Source organism: Stegodyphus dumicola, chromosome 7 (assembly GCF_044657685.1).
Source record: "Stegodyphus dumicola isolate Sdum_Otavi_A_Nest chromosome 7, ASM4465768v1".
In the NCBI taxonomy this organism is placed as follows: Eukaryota; Metazoa; Arthropoda; class Arachnida; order Araneae; family Eresidae; genus Stegodyphus; species Stegodyphus dumicola.
This window is the reverse complement of record NC_140774.1, coordinates 32794349-32817079: the sequence shown is the minus strand read 5'-3', so window position 1 is coordinate 32817079 and position 22731 is coordinate 32794349. Positions and strand designations below refer to the sequence as shown.

At 30.8% G+C, this 22731-nt stretch overlaps 1 protein-coding gene and 1 non-coding gene across 2 annotated transcripts in view; both read left to right on the top strand.

The window, feature by feature from the left end:
- Positions 1-22731, top strand: part of LOC118186839 (O-acyltransferase like protein-like) — a 114729-nt gene that overhangs the window by 71342 nt on the left and 20656 nt on the right. Inside the window, exons 6-9 of the mRNA XM_085820069.1 lie at positions 3528-3698; positions 11716-11809; positions 15454-15546; positions 20886-21051. Of these exons, the coding sequence (XP_085676195.1) occupies positions 3528-3698; positions 11716-11809; positions 15454-15546; positions 20886-21051 (524 nt within the window). The remainder of the gene's footprint in view (positions 1-3527; positions 3699-11715; positions 11810-15453; positions 15547-20885; positions 21052-22731) is intronic.
- Positions 1418-1716, top strand: LOC146996147 (signal recognition particle RNA). The gene has a single exon (XR_015042409.1).

Genomic DNA, 22731 nt, shown 5'->3' with positions numbered 1-22731 from the left:
CAACAAGTGAGTAAGGCAAATGTAAATAAATTTTAATATTAAGAATGTAGTAGCTTAATTACAGAGGCAGTTTTTAATACTAGAAACATGTTTAATTTTTTAAGCCATTCTGTTATTTTTTAAATAGCCTCTTCGCCTGAAATAATTATTAAAAAAGAAAATATGTATAAAGAGTTTTAAAGTAAAGATACAGTAATTTCACGGATCCAGCTGTATATTAATAATTACAGTAGAGATGAAATTTCTGGGTTTCTTTGCTCCTGATGAAGAGGGACTTGTACTTGTTTGCCCTCGAAATCGATAGAGACTTGACTAAACTCTGAGCCAACCAAGATTTTACTTTGCCTAGTTTTATTTTTGGCGTGTTCCTCTTCTCTCTTGATGAAGACCTGTGTTGACTGCTTTTATAAATATAGTTTATTAATCAATAACAGACAGATCAAATTTTTAAAATAAATAAATGAATGAATGACTATCATTCCTTGCCGAAGAAAGAAATCGACACATGGAGGATCAAATATTTTATTTCAAATTATTACGTTGCATTTCATTATTACATTTCTTTTAAATCGTCAGTTTTGTTGATTAAATTCGGAAGGTAAATATCTTCCGTCATACCTGAGTGACAACACATTACTTTTGAACCGCTGAGTAGGATAACCAAAGTTTCATTAAGTCCTCCCGAAACATAAAATTCTTTTTAATTTGAAATTAAAAATCGGACTCCGAGACGCACATGTTCGTGTTTGAATTTGGTCACTCTAGATGCCGCCATTTTTTTTCCAAAGCGAGATACATGCATGCATACATACATGTAAATTGTTCATCCTTTAATACTAATAGAGACAAGAACTGTGTAGTTATTTTTACGGAAAGAGAGACTATGATATAATTATAGTATTTCTATAGTCCTATGAAAATCTGCTTTGTAACGCAGGTTCTCTCTGAAGAGTGTGATAGAAAAATTATTATAATTATTTATATGGCAAACCGCTATTTTACTATTAAATAACCAAAACTCTTGCGACCTACAATAAGATTTACGCCATTCGAATCGAATTATTTTCCAAATAAATTAGATGAATATAATGACTGTTAAATTAATTAAAATGTTATTTAAAAAAATTGATTACTTCTGCCCACACATCAATATAAATAAGCTTCTACGTAAAGCTACTATAAGTAAAGTATTTTAATCAGTCAAAAATCTAATTACGGTCAGAATGCAAAATGAATTCAATTTTCGTTTTGTGCTTTCGCTATATATTTTTGTATTTCTACATCAATTCAGAGGTTTCGATTCTTTCTGGTTTGCGCAATAGTATAAAAGATGATACAAAATCCACTAACAGATGGCAGCACAAACGTGTTTTCTGATAGTTTTAAGTTTATAAGGTATAAAAAGGAACCTTCAGCGACCGGGAACTGTGGCGTGTTCCTGTAATCCAGCTACTTTGGAGGTCGAGGCTGTCGGACGGCTTGAGGTTGGGAGTTCTATCCTCAGTTGCTCTGTGTCGATCCGGCGTCCGTGCTAAGCACTGTGTCGATATGGTGGAACTGGGGGAGCCCGGATCTACCAGGTCGTCTAATGAGGAATGAACCAGCCCAGGGCGGAAACGCAGCAGGCAAAAGTTCCCGCATAGTGCAGTAGTGGGATAGCGCCAGTGAATAGGTAGCTGTGGATAGCCTAATCAAGACAGTCGGACTCAGCCTTTTTTTTTTTTTTTTTTTTTTTTTTTTAATTTTTGATTTAAAATTTGATAATTTAAATAAAAATTTTAGACTTATCTGTGCAATTGCACTGCTTTATCATATTTTATCTATCAGCAAATGATTTAATTATGAAATTTTAGCAACAAAATGAAAAAAGTGTTCGTTCGTTATTAGCAGTTACTAGTATTGAAAAAAGTAGAGACAGAATTCATTTCAGAATGCGTTTTAGCTGAACTGACTGCCTAAGATAAGTTAGCTTTGCTCATTCTTTTTATTTTCCCAGGTTTATTCCCACTACCTTCACGTTTTCACTTTGAGAACATTGTTTCCAGTATAAGTTTACGTGTTAGGCACAAGAAAGTGCACAAGAAAATTTTTAAATTAAATAATATTGCTCTTTAGTAAACATGATTCAGCATTCTTTTACTGCTTTCATTTGTGTGAATCTGCTATCTTGTTTTTCTATCTTTTGCTAATGCAAAAGAGCTGAAGCGATGCATATCTCTGAGATGAATGTATTCGAATATATTGTATACAAGTTTTAACGCGTATGCAGTATATAGTCGTATACAATTTTTTTTTTAATTGAGCGTATGCGAAGCTTTTACCCAAATATTTGTTTATTTATTTATTATTTCAATTTTGTTAGAATGATCAGCATTGAAAAACCGAGATAACTCTTTTTTTCAAGTTAACATTCAGTTTTCTCTTCCCTCCCCCTTTTGCTTTTTCTTGGGCAATTTGTGTACATTTAGCTAATTACGAGTTTCATAGTTATAATTTAATCTACAATTTTCGTTTGCATTTATTTCCTTTTTCATATATTTATTTTCTCACTATTTTCACGGCCAGTCCTTTTAAATAGTTATGATAAAAAAAAAGCATTTTTAAATGAGTGATGACTTTTTTTGATTTGGACAATTAATGTAATTTAATTCTGTCAGTCTATTATACTTTCATAAAAATGTTTAATTATTTTAATAACAAGCCAAAGGTCTTGTTTTTACAATTATTATTATTATTATTAATCGGGCCCGGTTAAATTTTTATCCTGACCTGGTTATTTCTGAATAAGTATTACAAATATAAAAGATGTAGAAAATAAAAGAGTAATTATATAAAATTAACTAATAGTAGCAAAGCTGCCAGATTGTATAATACTCACCAATAAAATAACCTTAAAAATAGTTTAAAAGAATAACAGTTCCATCTTTATATCGATGCTATATCCTTCCATTAACATAATTGAATTGAGTAAATGAAATCTAATCACCCAGAATGTATAACATTTAGTTGCAGCTTCTCTGGCTAATTCTGTGTAATGTTTACAGTTTTAAAGTTGTACAATTCTGCAGTATCAAAAATTATACAGTTTTAAATTCGTCATTTTGGTTTCTTGTATCTTTTTAAATTCACTGGCGAAAAGCTGTCTCGTTTCCACATGAGGAAAAAGCAAGCTATCTGGGAAATATCATAAGAAATAGAATACATATTTGGCAAATAAATATAATTTGAATTTGTAATTATAATACATTTCATAACAACAGTAACAATCAGTCATTTCCAAAATGTTACAAACAAGCTCCAAATATAAGCTAAAAATAGCTAAAGGCAAATATATAAGCTAAAAACAGCTAAACACTAAACGAATCTTTAACCATTATAAGAGGTTTTATTTATGCTTTTTAGAGCTAAGTATGAATGGCTATAAAGCAGTGACGACTAATATTTAGATTAAAGGCATTTATTTCGATCAACAAAGCTATATTAAGTTGTTCTATATTGTTTACAATTCTTCTTTTACTTTCATATAGGCCGTGTTCCACAAAGTCTACTTGCCTTCTCAGCAACAGCCAACATTCGGCAACTCCTCAAATCTCCTCGAAGGAATTCTACTCTTGGAGCGGTAAATGGTATCCGATGCCTTAGCTTGATGTGGATCGTCTTAGCTCATACATATGGATTTGGACATAGACAAGGATTAGGTAATTTTCAGTGCGATCCAACATAAAATGGTAGCTAATTACAGCCCGAATTTCTTGCAAGATTACCCCTCTTTCTTATACTACCTCTATCCTTCCCACAGAATTGCTTTTCAGATTGCTTTTTTACCTATTCCTTGGTATTCCCTAAAACCTCCTTTCTCAGAAATTCTCTATGAATAGTAAATTACCTTAAATTTTAATGTAATGATATCAAATAAGTCCTTAAGAAAGAGAAGAAGGTTATAAAAAAGCAAATGCAGTTTTGACGCAACTTAGATTATTGTTGAAAGTATTGAATTATTTATTAAATCTCATGAGGAAGTAGAATTTTCAAACGAACAGAAAAGTCTTTAATGGAACATCTTAAATGGAGATATATTTGGAAGAGATTCTTCAACATTCAAAAGTGGGCTAAACTTCAGTCTGACCTCCCTCGTTATTAAGCTAATAATCAATCTTTGAACTGTCCAAGATGGTATTGATTACATTATTATTTTCTAAGAATTAAAATACCTTTTGGCCCAATATTTAGATGACTAACACGAAGAGCTGAAAAATCTCTAACATTTAATACAAACTTAATTTTATTTCTGAGTCAGAGGCTAGACAATGAAAATGAAACAAACCCATTCGAATAATATTTTATTAATGCGGTGTAGACTCTCTTTTGGAGGCTGATACGCAGCAATTCTTCGTGAATATGACGGATACAAGTCTCGTGCAGTCATTAAAAGCATTTTAGTCACTCTCCTTGCTTGTCCCCCTTTCGCTGAACATGTTTGGCATTAGATTTTCTCCAATTTCTGCTATTCTAATGTCATTGAAAACGATGTTTAGTATTGGTGCAAACTTCCAAAGGTTTTATTACAACTGCCCAAACCTGAATATGAACTATGTGAATCATACAATAAACAATTTTTGCAGTCAATATTTTTATTTTTGAATACGATTATTGTTAATTTTTCCTTATGTCAGCATTTACTCCCTTTGGAAGAAACTCTTTACGTTTACAAATATACCGTAGCTTTCGATACATCTGATCTGCTGTCTTGATAACAGGTACACTGCTCAAAAAAAAAAAAAAAAAAAAAAAAAAAGGGACAGTGCTATATCTCCCGTTCTACTGGAGCGATTCACGAAATTCAAATTGCGTTCTTCATGTCTCGAAAGCGCGATTTAGGATATATATTAGATTTATATATAGCACTATTCTAACATAGGTATTTTGACACAAAATCGGACTTTTTCTGAAATAACATACCAATTTTTTTACATATTTCGATTCTACGATACAAATTATGCCAGAATACCAAGTTTTCTAAAAATCGTACGAGTAGTTTTTGAAATATTAGCTCTCAAAATTTTAGCTCCTCAATGTTAATTGAATTTGGCAAATATTTATTTATATCTCTTTTTTTATTAAACTTTTTTGATTTTTTCTCTCATATTTCGAAATTTAGGTTCATTCCAAATAAAATTTACCCATTTTTTGTGTTTTATTTTTTAAATTTCTATTTTTAAATAATTTTTATAAATTTTTCGAAAAAAATTTTGAATTATAACCTATAAAATTTTTACCATCATCTTAAAGTAGGTGTATTTTTAAGCATATCTGCAAAAAATTAGACTTTTTTATTCAAAATTTTCTAAGATATACACAAATTTACATATTTTCGCGTTTTGAAATTTGGCATCTTTTTTTTGAGCGATAATAACGCCAAATGTGGTCTATGGATTTTTGTTACACTGTATTGCAGCTATTTTTAACCTTAAATTTTAAGTAAAATTTTAGGGAGAATTAATTATATGACATTTTTTCCTTCAATGATGCGTAATAAATATTTATTAATACTATATGAAAAGCTATTTTTTTAAATAAATTTTTTAATATTTTTTTTAAATTTCTCTCTATCTTTTTTTTTTTTTTTTTTTTTTTTTTTTTTTTAATAAGAGTACATTTTTGTAAGAGTAAATTTCGGCGTTTTATCGTCTGCTACTTTACTTCGTTTAAATCGAATTGTCTAAAACTGAGAATTTTCGTTTGATGTTTATTTGAATTTTATGACATTAACTGCACAATTTATTTCTAAACAAACTGATGCTTTTGAAGTGGCTGAAAGAGCGGCTGGTACTATCATCCATATTTTTAAAGCACAGCATATTTTTATAGAAACATAAGACTTAGAATAATCATTTTTATAAAAGTCAAATTATGATATAAATATACAACCCTCTAGAGACTGAATTAATGGAAGTTCAATGGTTATGTAGAAATGATCTGCAGCTACTTAATCGCTGGATAAGTCAGCAGATTCCGTGGACAAGTAAAAATAATTATATAAACGACACCCAACATTCTGAATTCAATTAACAACGAGGATACGATGTTTATTAAATGAATTCAAGAAGTTTTAAAACATAAAAATCAACTCATTTTTTATCAAAAAATGTATTTTTGTGCGTAGCGTATTTTCATTATTCTAATTTAAAATTCTAATAATTCTTAAAATTCTAATTTAGAATGTAATTGTCAAGAACTGATTCCTAATCATCAGTAATATAATAAGAAATTATTACGGTTATTAATAAATCCTTTTTATAAAGTAATTGCAAATATTTCAAAAAACTTTCTGTCTGAATGCAAATATTTTTCTGTGCAAATATTTTTAATTTTATATTAATCAAGATTGCACACGATATTATTTATTTGCACTTCAATTCTTAACGTCAGTTTTAGTAGAAGTTACAAATCAATTATACTTAATTAAGGATTGGGTTGGATTATTTAATTATGGCAAAGCACACGAGGGCTATCTGCCTAAAGGGAGGGATGCCTTCGTGGAAGACTTTCTAAGGGAAACTGGCTCGTATACACGTTACACATCGGGAAAACCACGAAAACACCCATGCAACCAGCCTGTTCGGAGGATTCGAACCTCGGACAGAACTATCAGCGTCTTTACCATCAGCCGCTCGGCGTCTTTACCGCTCGCGTCTTTACCGCTCGCGTCTTTACCGCTCGGCCGTTTGTGGGCCTTTATGAAATGGAAGGCGATAACTTCATTTAAAATGATTTTCAGAAATACCAAAATGTTTCGAAAAGTTGGATACTTTTTAATATACTTTCAGAATGCTTAAAGAAAGAGAGAAGAAAAATAAATTTTTTCGTAAAATTTAGTATTTGTATTTTTTTAATTTAAAACTTTTCAATGTTATGATATTTGATTCTTGCGATTTCAAAAATAAAATATTTGACTAAAATATGAATAACATTTTAAGAAACCAAATGTAGGATAAAATTGTGTAAAGCAATGGGCACAATGATAAAACTGTTTAAAGCAGTGTATGCAAGTCATCCTAAGTTAAAATGTCGGTTATACATCTCTCTTATTTATATATATCTTTTCTGAACGGAACATTGAAAGGCGTGTAAAACTGTGCTTTACTGTAGTTTCTCTTTTAATATAGTATGCAGTTTTCAAACTCATCGTAGTCTGGGTTACAAAGTATTCTTCCTAAAGAAACGCAGTTCAAATAAATAAAATCAAATTCTGGAAAATTGATATTAACAAATATATTTAAAGTGCTCAGTTCGAAGGAATAAATAGAAAATTTTAAAACAATTATCTGAAGAGACAATGCAACACAAACAATTAAAATAAAAGTATAAAAATTTAAAAATTCCCTAAAATAATAACTATGACGAAAAATATATATAAAGAAAACTATTTGAAAAAAAATAAACGCTGCACCTTTATTTACGCAGTTCGAATAGGTAAATAGAAATTTTTAAAACAGTTATTCGAAAAAAAAAACGTGCAACTTAAACAATTAAAATGAAATTCGAAAAAGAAAAAAATACTTAAAATAATAAGTTATAATTAAAAATATAATATAAAGAATATTATTTGGAAAAAAGGAACGATGGTGACTTTTTTTCCTCTCACGGGAAAGGAAACTAGGTTGCCATATATTAAGAAGTTCGCCAAGTGAAGTATTCTTGGCGCAAACTGACAAAAAATTGCCCACATAAATTTGTGAATTTCTCCGTAAATTTCGCTCCAAATTTTACAAAATTTCATATTTAGGCGTAATTTGAGTCGTAGAATCGAAATATGTAAAAAAATTGGTAAGTTATTTCAGAAAAAGTCCGATTTTGTGTCAAAATACCTATGTTAGAATAGTGCTATATATAAATCTAATATATATCCTAAGTCGCGCTTTCGAGACATGAAGAACGCAATTTGAATTTTGTCAATCGGCCCAGTAGATCGGGAGATATAGAACTGTCCTTTTTTTTTTTTTTTTTTTTTTTTTTTTTTTTTTTTTTTTTTGAGCAGTATACATCGGTTACAGCCGAAAACATCACGGACGAAAACGTTGCGAAGAAAACAACGCAAGGCGAAAACGTAGTGCTACAAAACATCGTGGGAGAAAACATCGCAAAGAGAAGAGAAGTAAAATTTTCCAGCTGCTCTGTATTAAATACTGTTCCAACTAAACTGTTTTTCAAAGTCTGTCCTCGGAAATATCTTTAAATTATTATTATTTTGAAGACTGTATTGGATTTTTCCCGAAGGTGTTAAAACATGCATAGTTCTAGTGTAAATGCAAATGCACCTTATATTTTACAGAAAATCTGCAATGCAATGAAAGCAAAGATCTTATTCAGTTCAATTATATGCAAAACGTAAGCAAAAAGCAGTATTCATACACAAGCAATTCTCAAAAATAAAAGTTTTTTTATGAAATATTGAAAGAGCTACTTCAATAAGACAAAAATATATTGCACTTTTACATTTATAATCGATAAGTACTGAATCATAGATAGATAAATATAAGTATAATATTTATGTCTGTTCAGCAGAGTAACTAACGATTAATATGTTATTACGTTTACTTATAATAATAGTATAATAACAGATTTGCTTGTCTTCTTATATTTGAGTGAGAGAAATCTGGTATGTATGTAATGGTACACAATTCATCTAATCGTTACCAGTTCATGCTATGTATTTCGACATTTAATGGGTGTTCATTTCTAACGAAGAAGATCATTAATGGTTTTAAGCAAAATTATTTAAAAATAAATGACATTCTAAGAACTTATGCGGTGTATAAAAAAAACCATTCCTGGTTTTCCCATTTAAATTATTAAAATAGAGTAAGAAAGTTCAAAGCAGATGCGAGGTTCAACTTTTTTATTTTAAATAAATCATTCGCATATTAAAATTATTTTTTGTAGCTTAAAGTAAAAAAACCCGCGATACATTCTCCCTGCATAGAACAATATTTTTTTTAATTCACGATAAGCTGTAGATAAATTTGGCTTAATTTAATATCAAACTGAAAAATTATGGAATATGTAACTTTCCATTGAAAGCGTAGTAGAAGAAAAATAAGTTCACAAATAATGGTGAGCAAATTTAAATAATTCAGTTTTCGTAGCTTTCGTAATTCCTCTTTTAAATGTCTAACACATATATTTTTGTAATACAGTTCGCTTAGCTAAAAGCAGTTACAGTCTGCTGTGTATTACGTATTTTTAGTAATCATTTTATTTCTATCCGATGTTTAAAAACAATCTTTTCTAACTGGTTACAAATATTGTAGTAACCAAATAGTTATAACTATCGTGGCTATCATACTGTTGCGTGCGTACGCGTTCGTAATGGATTGAATGCACAAGTCGATAAATATTTAATAAAATTTATTCTTATCCCAAGAAATTAAACAAAATGATAAATGTCCTCAGAGATATTCGTACAATATGACAGTATCTCACAGCAATTATATTTTAAACTACGAAAACGTTAATTAGAACACAATTCAAGTGTAGAGAAAGCTAATCCGATCTCACCACGAATTCGCTACAATCAACAACAAGAACTAAGTAAACAACTAAACTGAGATGTTTTCTTCCGGCTTTTATAAGCTTTTTAATCATGCACGAGAATATTCCGGTATTTTCTCGAGGTTTCTGGAAAGCAAAAGAGTACAATTACGAGATATCTATTTACTAAATATTAAATGCGTGTGCTCCTGTATTTTTACTTTTATGGCGTAGCTTTCTCTTAAAACTGGTCGCGCGCAGCATTGCACGGGGAAATGAAACAATTTAATTACAAATAGCTAAATAAATACAAAATCCGTAACAATATAATCATGATCATTTTTAAGAGTAAAATACAGTAAAATACCGAATCAATATGATTACTTTCTAGCAAATAAAAGTAACACTATTGTACCTTACGGATCTCTTAAATTTATCAGAGAGCTCAAATTGATTGTGTTTTTCTAAGTTTGCAAATTATGTAACCGGCTATGTCCAGTTATAAATATCGCACAAGATAAATTGGATACTATACAACTAAGGCAACGGTTGTCAAATATGTTTTGCATTTGCTTGTCAGCCACAATAATAAAACTTAGATGTCTCCTACACCAAATTTGTATGTGAGTATAGAAACGATGTAACCATATCTGATTTTATGAATCATGCTTTCACTTGTATAAGGTTCCAAAGACCTAAGCCAACGACAAACACAGCTTTTTCTTCTTATCTATGGTCAAATTCGTCGACCTGATTTCGATGTAGGTTCAGATCAGAAGCATTAAAATCAATAACAGATTTTAAGAACTCTTCTAGCTGCACTTCATACACTCTATGAACAACCCATGAAAGAGAAGTGCATTTATATGTCCCATTTAACAGTTTTCAGAAATATTGGGAAGCTACAAGACTAATAGTATCTAAAGTAAATGGCTTGTATTTTCAACATCAGCACAAGATTTTCTGGTACTTAAAAGTTATAACAATAAACAGTTAACAGCAATAAAAGCCTATTAAAATATTCTAAGCGCTGCTACGTTCACACCAACTCACAACTCTTGACAGTTGTAAATATCATCGATTATTTAATTCTCTGAATAATCACTATTTTCAGGTACAGGGAGCATAACACTTTGATTATTTCACTGAACTGCGCCTCATGATTCGTGTTGTAAGAAATTATCGCAGTCCCCTATACGTTGCTCTTACAGTCTAAAGTGGCATGAATCTTCAGCTTACTAGGTCTAACTGGTAAGTGGAAGATTCGTGGTTCGTATTCTGGTTTTTTTTTTCGTATTCCGGAGGAGTTCTAAGTTGATTTTCTGTATTTCTGGGCTTCAAAACATTTAGTAGTCTCTACAGTGGCGCCCGAACTGTAGAGACTAAAATGCGGTGAACGACAACTCGTCATCATTTGGATTTGGTCGACTGACTTTCATGTCTCTATCCAGTCGTCCTTTAAGCAGAGGAGAATTTAAGCAGTTATCATATTTCTAATGTCTTGCTGTCCTTTATAAGTAGTCGAATCCTGGTGATGGTGATGTTGATTTTTGTCGCTTACCAGTTCCAAAAACCCTAATAAGTCTGTAAAATATGAGCCTTAAGGAAAATGCAAATCACATACGACGAATGCAAAATAAATGAAGCAGTAATTGGACGTATCCGTTCCGCATTTTGTATTATTAAAAATATGATTTTGTTTGAAAATATTTTGTCCAAGCTAAAAGGTATCTTCGTAAACAACGCTAAAATTAGTGTACCTCATTTAGCTATGCCTTAATCCAAAGGATTCTCTGCCTTCACGCAAATCGATCTGACTAGTGATGATTTCGTTATCAATAACATGCAACATTCTGATTTTATTTATTAACAAAGACTTAAGTGGACATCACACTTTTGAAGCCTAATGTTAAGAAACAAACTAACAAACAAATTAGATCTTCGACGTAAGAATTTGTAGCCATACTTTATCTACTTAAACTGAAAACCTTCAACCTGAAAACTTGAACTGAAAAACTTGAACTTGAAAACTTGAACTGAACTTAGCTTCTCAGACAGAAATGAATAGTGTATAATCGTTTTCATTTATAAATTTTAATAACTCTAATATGTGTGTGAATTTATTACCTGTAACCAAATACATATTATTAACTTTCTTTTTTTTTTTCCTTTTAAATTTCCTAGCTCGTTTGAGCCATGCTAAAACTTACATGGACGACATCCTTTTTCAAATTATAACCAATGCATGGGTTTCCGTTGACACGTTTTTCATGCTTGGGTAAGTATGAATTAAGTAATTAAGACATAAATGAAATTTTGCTAAGTTTCTAAACCACAAATGCTTAAAGCAATTTATTTTTCTCTAAATAAAATGACAAAAAAGAAGGATTTTTTAAAAATTATTTTAAGCGTATTTAAAAAAAGGAGTACTTTTCCGTTAGCAGCACGACCACAGAAAGTCTCTTAGATCTCAGGTTTTGTCATATCTTAATACATTTTTAAATGTGATTATCTTGAACACGGAAAAATTACCAGATGAAGTTCTGAGTACTTTTAATGTTAAACGAGTATTATCGGAAAATCTAGTCAGTTTAGCAATTTTTAGTCCAAAGGGGCTTTGTCCCTGAAGGACTATTGTTTTCGTTTTGCGATTTTGCGTCGGACTCATAAACGTCGGTTCACTTTTCAAACTGTTGCCACAAAATGTTAGAGTCCTGCATTATATTTGAAGAAATTAAATAATGAAAAATCTGCATAAATGATTGTCTATTTCTCGCATTGTGATAAAACAATGGTACATAGAGCCATCGAATCTTGAATAACGAAATCCTACTGCGAATATGGGCATCTGAAATCCCAAATTTGGAATTTGTTTTATTATAGATTTTATATTTTGTAAAACTTTAACGAATTTTTGATTTACAAACTCAATGCTTTTTTAAAAGCGAGAAATGGCAACGTTATATAGAAAAAAAAAATACTTTTATCTCCAGCTCGCGAGACTGTGTATATCGGAAATTCTAAAGATATGCTTAATTTAACATTATTTTGCGATATTGCTCTTGAACTGAATTTTATGGTTTAAGTGCAAAGAACATGATATTTAATAAATAAAGGTAACACTCAAAACGATAAAAAAAAAAAAAAACGCCCCTTTGGACGTAATTTAAAATCTGAAACATTTCAGATTTTTTTTTTTTTTTTTTTTTTTTTTTTTTAATGTGATGTTGGTTGGTTAGTTGAATACGAAAAAACACACAAGGGATGACTTCTAAGAAACTGTGGCTTTTCTTCCATGTTACACATAAGGAAAACGCCAATGTAGATAGCCCATTCAAGGGTGTATATAAGCCAGTTTCCCTCAGAAAGTCCTCTATGAAGGCACTCCTCTCCTTAGGCAGACAACCCTCCAATCTTTGCCTTAATCACACAAACCAAACCATTCACTGGATTTTTAGCCTGGTTTAACTATTGTTGTTCAGCAGTCCTAAGCATTCTGACGCTGGTAGGCCTGAGATGATGTTACTAAGGCAAAATTGCCTAATAAAAGGCATGAAAGATATTGCTAAAATTCAAACCAAAATACCATTTTGTCTATTTAAGAATATGCACTAATTATTACAGTAAACAAATTCGGTAGTATTCCGTTTTGAGGACCGTAAAAAATCGCCAAACTATTGTTGATGCCAGTGCTGCCAAAAATAATTGCGGCAACCCTAACGCAAAAAAAAAAAGAAGTATAATAATAAATAACTAAAATTATTGTTTTAATTTAGATGAAAGGTTAATTTCATATAATACTTTTTTATTATAATTTATATAAGAAAAGCTATACATAACTGAATGGAAGCATAACAGTAAATAACTATTTCAGATCCTTATTATAATTTACATAAAAAAAGGCTAAACATAACTGAATGGATTCCTACATCACTATTTCGCTACCGAGTTATCGCTAAAGCATAATTTCGCTACCGAGTTGTCGCTAAAGCATAATTTAATCTCGTGGGTTGTTCAAACATAATTTTCTATCATGAATGATGCCTTTTCTTTGAACAAATTTTATTGCAGACTTTTCGTCATGGGCAATTCCCAAATTTTTTATATCCATAGGTTATCAAAAAGGATTTAAAATCAAAAAAGGATTTAAAAATTAAACTGGTATTTTAATGGCGTTTTAAAAAATACAGAACTACCTAAACTTAAGCAATTTGAAATCAGCGCGTACGCTGGATTTGGGGCGCTTTTAAATGGAGCGTTTGATAGATTTAGCGCTTTTGCGCATACATTTTCGCTGCGATTTTTTTACGGTCCTCAAAACAGAATAGTACCAAAAATTCTAAATCGTTAAAATTAAAAACAACTTTTAAATTTCAGATGAAGAGTTCTTATGTATTAATGCAAACATCAGTATTTGAATAAATTTTACTTCAAACTTTACATTTCAAAATTCAGAAAAAATTCCAAATATATGTTAAAATATTTCAAATTGATGGCATTTATTTAGATATTTATATAAATGAGTAAACATATTTTAAGCAGGATTACTTTACTTTGAATCTCAAAGTAATTTTCCAAAATTATGTATTAAAGATGCCTTTTAACATAAATATATTGAAACAGCCATAAATAATTTCTTAATTACACGTTGCAAATTTTTTTAATTAGTCAGATATTTATAATTTAAATTTTCAGTAATTCTAAATATCAAACGTGAATCATATTTAAAATTCCCTCAAGCAGGCATAAGATTACCTGTAATAGTTAGTGATTGAAAGAAATTAATGAAAAGTTCAATACGAATCTGACAAAATTTGAAAGTGTTTTATTAAATTATGAATATTATCAGTCCTGTAAATTAATTGGTTTTTGCATATCGAAAACTCTACAAAATAAACTTCTTGCCAGGCTTTTCACAAGCCTGAGTTGTTGTCTTCACAATTGTTTAAAAATATCTAACCTCACATAACTTCTAGTTGAATTTGAAGTACTCTTAATTTTATATCGTTACTTTTAACGAAAGAAAAGTAATATCAGTCTATGGAGTAAACTTTGAAGCTCTGTAGACGTTTTATAGGAGTACGAAAACACTTTTTTTTTATTGATGATTACATAGATTCGCAAGCATTATCTTTTGATGCTAACAAGCAATGGATGGTGGATAAATAGCGTTTTTTTTTTTTTTTTTTTTTTTTTTTTTTAATTATCTTTCGTGACGCGGCTTTCGTATTTGCAGCATGGAACATTTTCCGAAAGCTGATATGGCTGATATGAACTTAGGGTCTGAAATTGCCAATGGAAATAAAAGAATTTCTGCACACGGTAACCGTAAAAGATTCGTTAAGGAAAGCATGCCGACCCACCAAAAGTTCTTTGGTTTGCACCCAGCATCTATGTAAATTATGAGCATTCCATGCAGTCATAGCCCACAATGTACAATGGACAAAATTACTGGAACTGGTAGTTTGATCTTGTGGAATGGGTTGGCTTCATGGGTGTTTTGAGATATTATTCATGTGTAACGTAAATAGTAAATACAAACGTTTCATGTAACGATTAATAACGTAAATGTTTCTATTAGAAAGTTCTCCATGAAAGCATCCGCAGATACTTCTAAAGTATTTTGTCTTAATTAATTAATCAATCAGCTAGTAAACCTCTTAAGAATAAGAGTGGTTTTTTTTCTTTTCATTTATGAATCAAAAACGCGTAAAGGAGGATGCATGCGGACATTTATTAATTAACAGAAATGACAAGTTAAAGTGATCTCTTTTCTCATCAAACTTCGTGTAGATAATTACGAATCATCCTTTTCGAGAGAAGTACCTTTATTTAAACTATGAATAATTTCTACAAACATTTTATTCTCAAGTTATTATTGTATTTTCTCGGTAATAATTGTTATGTCTGTATTCCTTTTAGAGGTCTTTTGGTCGCTATTTCAAATTTAAAACTCATGGAAAATTCAGGGGGAACCATCAACTTCTTCTCACACGTCCTTCATAGAATTTGGAGGTAAGGGTACACTTTTAGTATACTGGTGCATATTTTAAATGCATTTATATTATTTTCTACAACTGCAACATAACACTTGTAGTATCTGCCGTGTCTTGAATAAAAATGCAAGCTATTAGTGATTGGAAGGCAAATCATCTTAGGAAATCTAAATGTCAACTACTGTCTTTTTAATGGAAGTTCAGATCAATGGCAGTATGATGACATGCAAAACTCAAAAAGAAGTATGCTTCCAACATAAAAAGACAACCCTACCCCTGTTTGACATTTTACCTCTGTTTATTGCAACAGGAGCAGATACGGTACTGCATTCATTTTTGCCTTATGCTTTTGCAATTAAAATTTCGCTGATTGAATTGAAATTTTCATTCTACAGTTAATCTATTAATCTAAGTGAACTTCTTCAATCTTTTATCCATTTCCTTGCAGCTTAGCTGACAGCTGTTAATTGTTCTGATGCATTTCTCTAGTTTCAATTTTCATATCATCTTGAGAAATTTTAAATTTTACATTTGACGCAGCAAACTAAAAAATGTTGTTTTATTCATGCAATCAGAACTGAACAGTACAGAAACCTGAAGACCCTGGGCAAATATGGAGCTTTCCTCTTCCATTCATAAAAATTATACAAATTATTTTGTGAAATAACCTAATTATTTACTATTTTCCCATTTAAAACTGTTTACATAAAAAACAAATTTCCTCTTTCTACATGGTTTGTTTTCCCGATTTCAATTTATTATGGGCTACATAAAATTTCCATTATTATGTATTACAGAAAATTATTTACTTACATATTTTTTATCACGATCTCATTTTTCCTGAGGAAAATTCGACCAAGTAATACAATGTCTTTATAATTTAAGACCAAAACATTGCAATATCTTTACAATAAATATTTTATCAATTTAATAGTAACCTAAGCCTATGCTAATGAAAAGACCCTCATAGTACCATGACATCGTGAGCTTCAAATGTGATGGTTACATAATATCACAACTTCACTATGCATACACAATAGCACCCTGCAAGTTAGATTATCATCAGTGAGAGTTAACACAACAGTCAGGTATTTTAGTTTTAAAGAAAGAAAAAACTAAAATATACACATTTTTAAAAAAATTCTGCTTCTAATGTTACATTTGTAAAATTTAAAATAAAAAAAGTATTTAGAACATGTGTATAAAATTGTTTCAGCAAAATAATTTTGTATGCAAGTTCAACAAAGTTATTTCAAGTCCAGGGAAAATTATTTTAAGAAATAAATTTTATTTGTTTCCAGAAGTTAAATTTAGATTTGTAGGTTTCTTACTGCAACAACTTTAGTTCAAAATAAAAATTATTTGTCTATGATAAAATACATTATTGTATTAAAATCTCAAATCTTATATGGGTTAGCTAAATTTGATGAACTGAAAATTTAAGTGTAGAAGGTTTGACGAAACACAATGTCTGAGCAGTTGAGAAGAGGATGAAATAAGCTAATTCCTCCTGAAGAATAATTTTGCTGCAACATTGCTAAAATTTTCTTTTAATTTGCACTTATATTTTTACCTTTTGGTTTTTATGCAATTAATTTTAAATTTTAAATTTTTACTTTCTTCATTTTCTAATTATGATTTAGTAAACTGGAATTAATGTAGACTTCAAATAGTAATTCTTAATTTTTACCTAATATTAATTTTTGATAGAAGTGTTCCCATTTCATTCATTTGATTATGTTTAATTAATTTTTGAAACCTAGACGCAGGATTCTTAAACAGTTTTTCTTTCCTTTTGTTTTATCTATATTTCCTTCCTTTTGTTTATAAAAAAATGGATACGAAGCAAAATTTAGATATTTGTTTTGAGATTTAGGTTCAGATATATAGGCACTTTCCTCATCCTTGATTTCAATTTGTGACTATTTCGTATCCATGTCTTTGTTTTGGAAATAGTTCACGGTTACCACATGCCTTGTTATTAAAGAGAATGGAAGAAAAGTATGTATCTTTAGAATTTTTGCAAGAAACATTTTTAATAGCTGCCATAGTCAATTTTCCAAACTAAATCTTGGGGGGGGGGGACTATATTGATATAAGCAGCATGAGGAAAGAGTCAGTGACAAAATAGTTGTCATGCCACAGTGACGATACACAAAGAAGCATTACTTTAATTCGCAGTTTTTTAGTATAATCCGATATCAAATATCGAGGTCACAGTCACTAAGCACAGAAGTATTAGTACAGTGATAACTGGACATCAGAAAAAGAAAACAAACCTTGGCATTGTATTTAAACATCCTGCCCTCTTTGCATTTGCATTAAGAAACGGTAGCTGCAGAACAATCAAACAGATATCCTAAACCTAATATACATAGTGTAGTGTACTTCATTGTCTGGGTCTTCTAAAACAATCAACTATTGTTGTAATGTTCTTACAATTTTGCATGTAAACACGCTCTATTGAATTGTGTATTCTTCTTAAGATAAGATGGCGAAACATTCTAATATATGGGAAAAACATTTTGCAAGTTTGCATGATTCAAGATTTCTTCAAAGTCAAACTTATAAAATGGTTTTAACCTATTTTCAGCTACTCATTGATTTATGTAGAATCATGATTAACGCAGACTTTTCTAAATCCTGAAATACATAAATATTAGTTAGCATGGGCGAATCTTAAACTTTCTCAACATTTGAATCCTAAATAATTTTGGAATCTTGAACTTTTCGAATTCTTCATGTAAGAATAAAAAGAGGGAAAAAAGAAAGAGAAAAAACTTTACGTGCCATTAAATGTTATTAATTAAAGCAAGATCTGAAATTTCCGTTAAAGGAAAAACAAACTTCAGAATGCATTTCAAAACAATACAAAATTAACTTTATTTATTAAGTTTATAATTAATACTCTTGAATCCTAAATATTACTTTAAAAGAAAATCACTTGACAACAAAAAATAATTCAAAATTTAATGAAATAATTTGACAAAAATTTTTGAGCAACAATTCATTTTTTATATTTTTCCGATATCAAGTCTTTTAAAATTAAAAAAATCAGAGAGAAAGAGGATTATTTCAAGACTTAACACATTCATACTATGCATAATATGCCATACCACATACAGCGCTTAATTCTGGCTAAAAATTTAACAGTTTCGTTTAGAGTCACCATGAGTTGATTTTTGTGATCCAGATCCACTAAAACTACTGCAGTCGCGTATTTTAGATAAGGATGGACGTGGTGCTGTACTGATTAATCTTTACGGCAAAGGGACAGTGCCCACGTCCACCGTCACTTATCACTTATAATAACGCTTCTACTTGTAAATAAAACAAATCTTTCCAAAGATTTTAGTTAAAAGTTTTAACGATTTTTTAAGTTGGCATTCGAAGGATTCGAAAAATTAAAAAAGCTTAAAGATATAAGTTTTGGAATTTCAAATCTTTGTCAAGGTTCATGGGATTCAAGCATTATAGAATGCAAATGCTCCAATTCTAGAATTATTCATAACACATTTAATTCATCAAAACAAATTAGATAGAATAAATTACATTCAATATAATAAAAATGTAAAGAACACCTTATTTGAAATTGAAAGAGAAACAAACCAATGTAATATTTATAATTAGATATAAAAGCAACCTCGGTTTATCCACTGTGATCCCAATTTGACCGATGGGTTCAGCTATTCCCGATGAATGCTTAAGAAACAAATATCTAGCCACTGGGAAGAAAAACTTATAGCTGCTTGTGTTACTTGAAGTCAAGTTGACTGAATTGCTTGTACCACTTCCGTATCTAAATGTATCATTTTGTGTCACTGGTCCAATTTCTACAAAATAGAAATCATCTTGTAGATAGTTATTCGCGATATTATAGACCATAATCCGCGAATTATGTAAATGGCTAATTTTTTGCTATATTATTATCAGTATGAAAACTTTTGTTCCATTCTCAAACCAACGAAGAATATAATTGATTATTATATAAACAAGCAATCTAAACTTTATTTATTTTCTTCTAATATACTAAAGTTATACTTTTAGTATGTTCAGGTACCATTTATGAAAAGTGATCTAAGCATCTACCTTGCAATATTTACAGATAAAGCTTAGTATACGCTTTGATATGTTATAATAGGTATTGTATCTCTTTCAGGATACTCTTCTTTGTCTTCGAAGTTTAAAACTATAGTTTTTAATGATTCATACCTCGAAGAGAAACATTGAAGGTTTGGTATCCATACGCCGACCTATGCATTGTCTTTAATAAACTAAAATTATAATTCAATTTCTTTATGAAACTTTGCTGTTTTATTTAAAAGTTATACTCTTTCCGCAGAAAGATAAATAACAAATAAATTCATTTACATTTAATTTATTCCTTTGGAATTTGGCAACTGACTGGCTTTATAAATTGTACAAATTTCGGTATCAGTAGGTTAGAATGCTTCACCAAGGTAAAATTTTCTCCTGGTCTATTAGTTAATTAGTTAATTACAGTAGAGCACACTAGAATTATTTGCTTTAGGACAGCTGCTTCCACGGAGAACGTTTCTTTAAAAAATTTGCATGTTCTCAGGTTATACATCGGTATTCCGTTTGTACAGAACAGAGCCTGTGAAGAACTACTAGTGTCGTTATGTATTTTTCTTTCTTTTTGCCATCGACAGAATAGCTGGCCCAATCGGTTAGATGGTCTTCAGCCTGAATCCGATCGATAGAATATTTTTAAAAAATAAAAAAGGGGGGCTAGAGCTTAGTACTGGATCCTCCAGGAATTGACTACGTAAAGTGAGAAAACTGAAAGAAGGATCAGGATATGAAAAGAAAGTGCATGGTGGGGACTGTTCAGAAAGAAAAAGGAGAAAATTCTGAATACCACTTATTTTGGAGCATTGAAAAGTTACTGTTACTCCCGAAAAGGTACTGACATTGTCAAGTTCAGTGTGCTCGTAGCTGTAATGCAAACTGACAGATTCACAATTAAGTTCTAAAGAAATTGATGATGTAGATGCTACATTACCGACAGCAGCTAATCCAATACAATTTTAGTTACTTTTCACCATTATGGTATATATGTTAAGCATATAGATATATAGATATATTGTCGTTATGTATTCAGTCATTAGTGAGTTGCTCTGTTTTCTTCTAAACTGTGCCTCTAGTCACGTTCAGAGGCTTATATACCAAATTTATCTATTAAAGCGAAAATATAAATGAAAAAAAAAAAGAGTTCATAAACATTAAGTTTTAAGAAATTGTGGTTTTATCTAAATGTATATTGCTTTAAGACGGAAAATATATTACTATCTGAAATTTATTTGTATATATATGTATATATGGCTTTTATTTCAGGTTAACGCCTCCTTTAGCAGGCACTTTAGGTGTTATGTTCCTTTTACCACTGATTGGTTCTGGTCCTTTATGGGCAGATATGATTGGTCAAAAAGTTGCCAACTGTGAAAAACGATGGTGGCAAGTTTTCTTACCTATAAACACGTGGGTGGATTTTAGTTCCATGGTAAGTGGATTTTAGTTGAAAATTACAATATAGTAAGAGGTCTTCACATTTTGCACACTTACAGCAATGTTGTTAGCACCCAAATTATGATCTTTGTTTCTATGCAAAACCTCGACCATTAATTGACAAGAATACAATTAGAAATAAAAGTAAAACTGCTTCTCAGACACAGATATTCTATTAACAATCGCTTTGCTTTTGAAGGGTATCAAAATGCGGTTAAGAAGTATAGTAGCTGGCTCTGTTGCTTTGTTTGCAACATAAGGTATCTTTAATATACAATATGCTTCAAATTATAACAATATAACATTCGAATTTGAAAGCCACGTTCAAGATGCCATATTATTGATAAAAAAATAGGCTTATTTTTTATTTATTTATTTATTTATTTTTTATTTATTTATTTATTTTTTTTTTCCCAGAATGACGAAATTTATTTTCATTATCATAAGTGATTGCAAAATAAAATAAAGATATATAAATTTTTATATTAGTTTGTTACGCACATAGTTGTTTATAACACCATAATAAATAACTACTATTGATACAACTGCACTACACAGACAATAATTTACTAATTAATGTACCTGTTTTCTAACTACTAAACGCAGTTATCAATACAAACTTTAAAATCTGTACAAAATTAGAAAACAGATAACTTCTGAAAAACTTTAGAACTGGTTTCATCTTTGGAGATTAAAGTTTTCCTTTAAGTGAACAGATTCTTTGGCTAATGAACGAAAACACGCTAATCTAGCGAACGGCATATTCTGCTTCAAAAGAAGCACATACGAGGGCCATCCAGGAAGTAGATTACGTTTCCGTCTGTGTCCGCTAGGGGCGGGGCTAGCGCGGCCATCTTGGGGTCAGAGCGTTGCGCAGCTCAGTCTGCATCTAGCCGTGCTATTGAGAGGTTCGTGCTGTGCTCCGTTCAGATACTGTGACGGTTTGAAATGTCTGCGTTAATTGAAAATCCCGCGAGCTGCGAGGTGCGCTCAGTAATAAGGTTTCTGACTGCAAAAAACTGTAAACCGATAGAAATCTATCGGCAGCTTCGTGAAGTGTATGGGGACAACATTATCACTGAAGGTGGAGTGCGTCAGTGGGTCATAAGATTTCAAAATGGCCGAACCAATGTTCACGACGAAGATCGAAGTGGGAGACCCAGCATAGTGACCGCCGAACTTCTCGAAAAAGTCGATGCTAAAGTCCGTGAAAATCGAAATTTCACAATAACGGAACTTTCTTTGAGTTTTCCACAAATTTCGCGAAGTTTGTTGCACGAAATCATCAGCGAAAAGCTTGGTTACCACAAGTTTTGTGCAAGATGGATTCCAAAAATCTTGACAGAGGACCACAAAAATCTGCGAATGGCTGCAGCGTTGAACTTTTTGGACGCTTACCATAAGGATGGTGACTCTTTACTCAATCGCATCGTTACTGGTGACGAAACATGGGTGAAACATGTGAACTGTGAAACGAAATTGCAATCAATGCAGTGGGGGCACACAAGTTCTCCCCAAAAACCCAAGAAATGCATGCAAACAATGTCGGCAAGGAAGATGATGGCGACTGTTTTTTGGGACAGAAAAGGTGTAATTTTGGTGGACTTCCTGGAAAGAGGCACTACAATAAACTCTCAAAGGTATTGCCAAACTCTCCAAAAACTCAGAAGAGCAA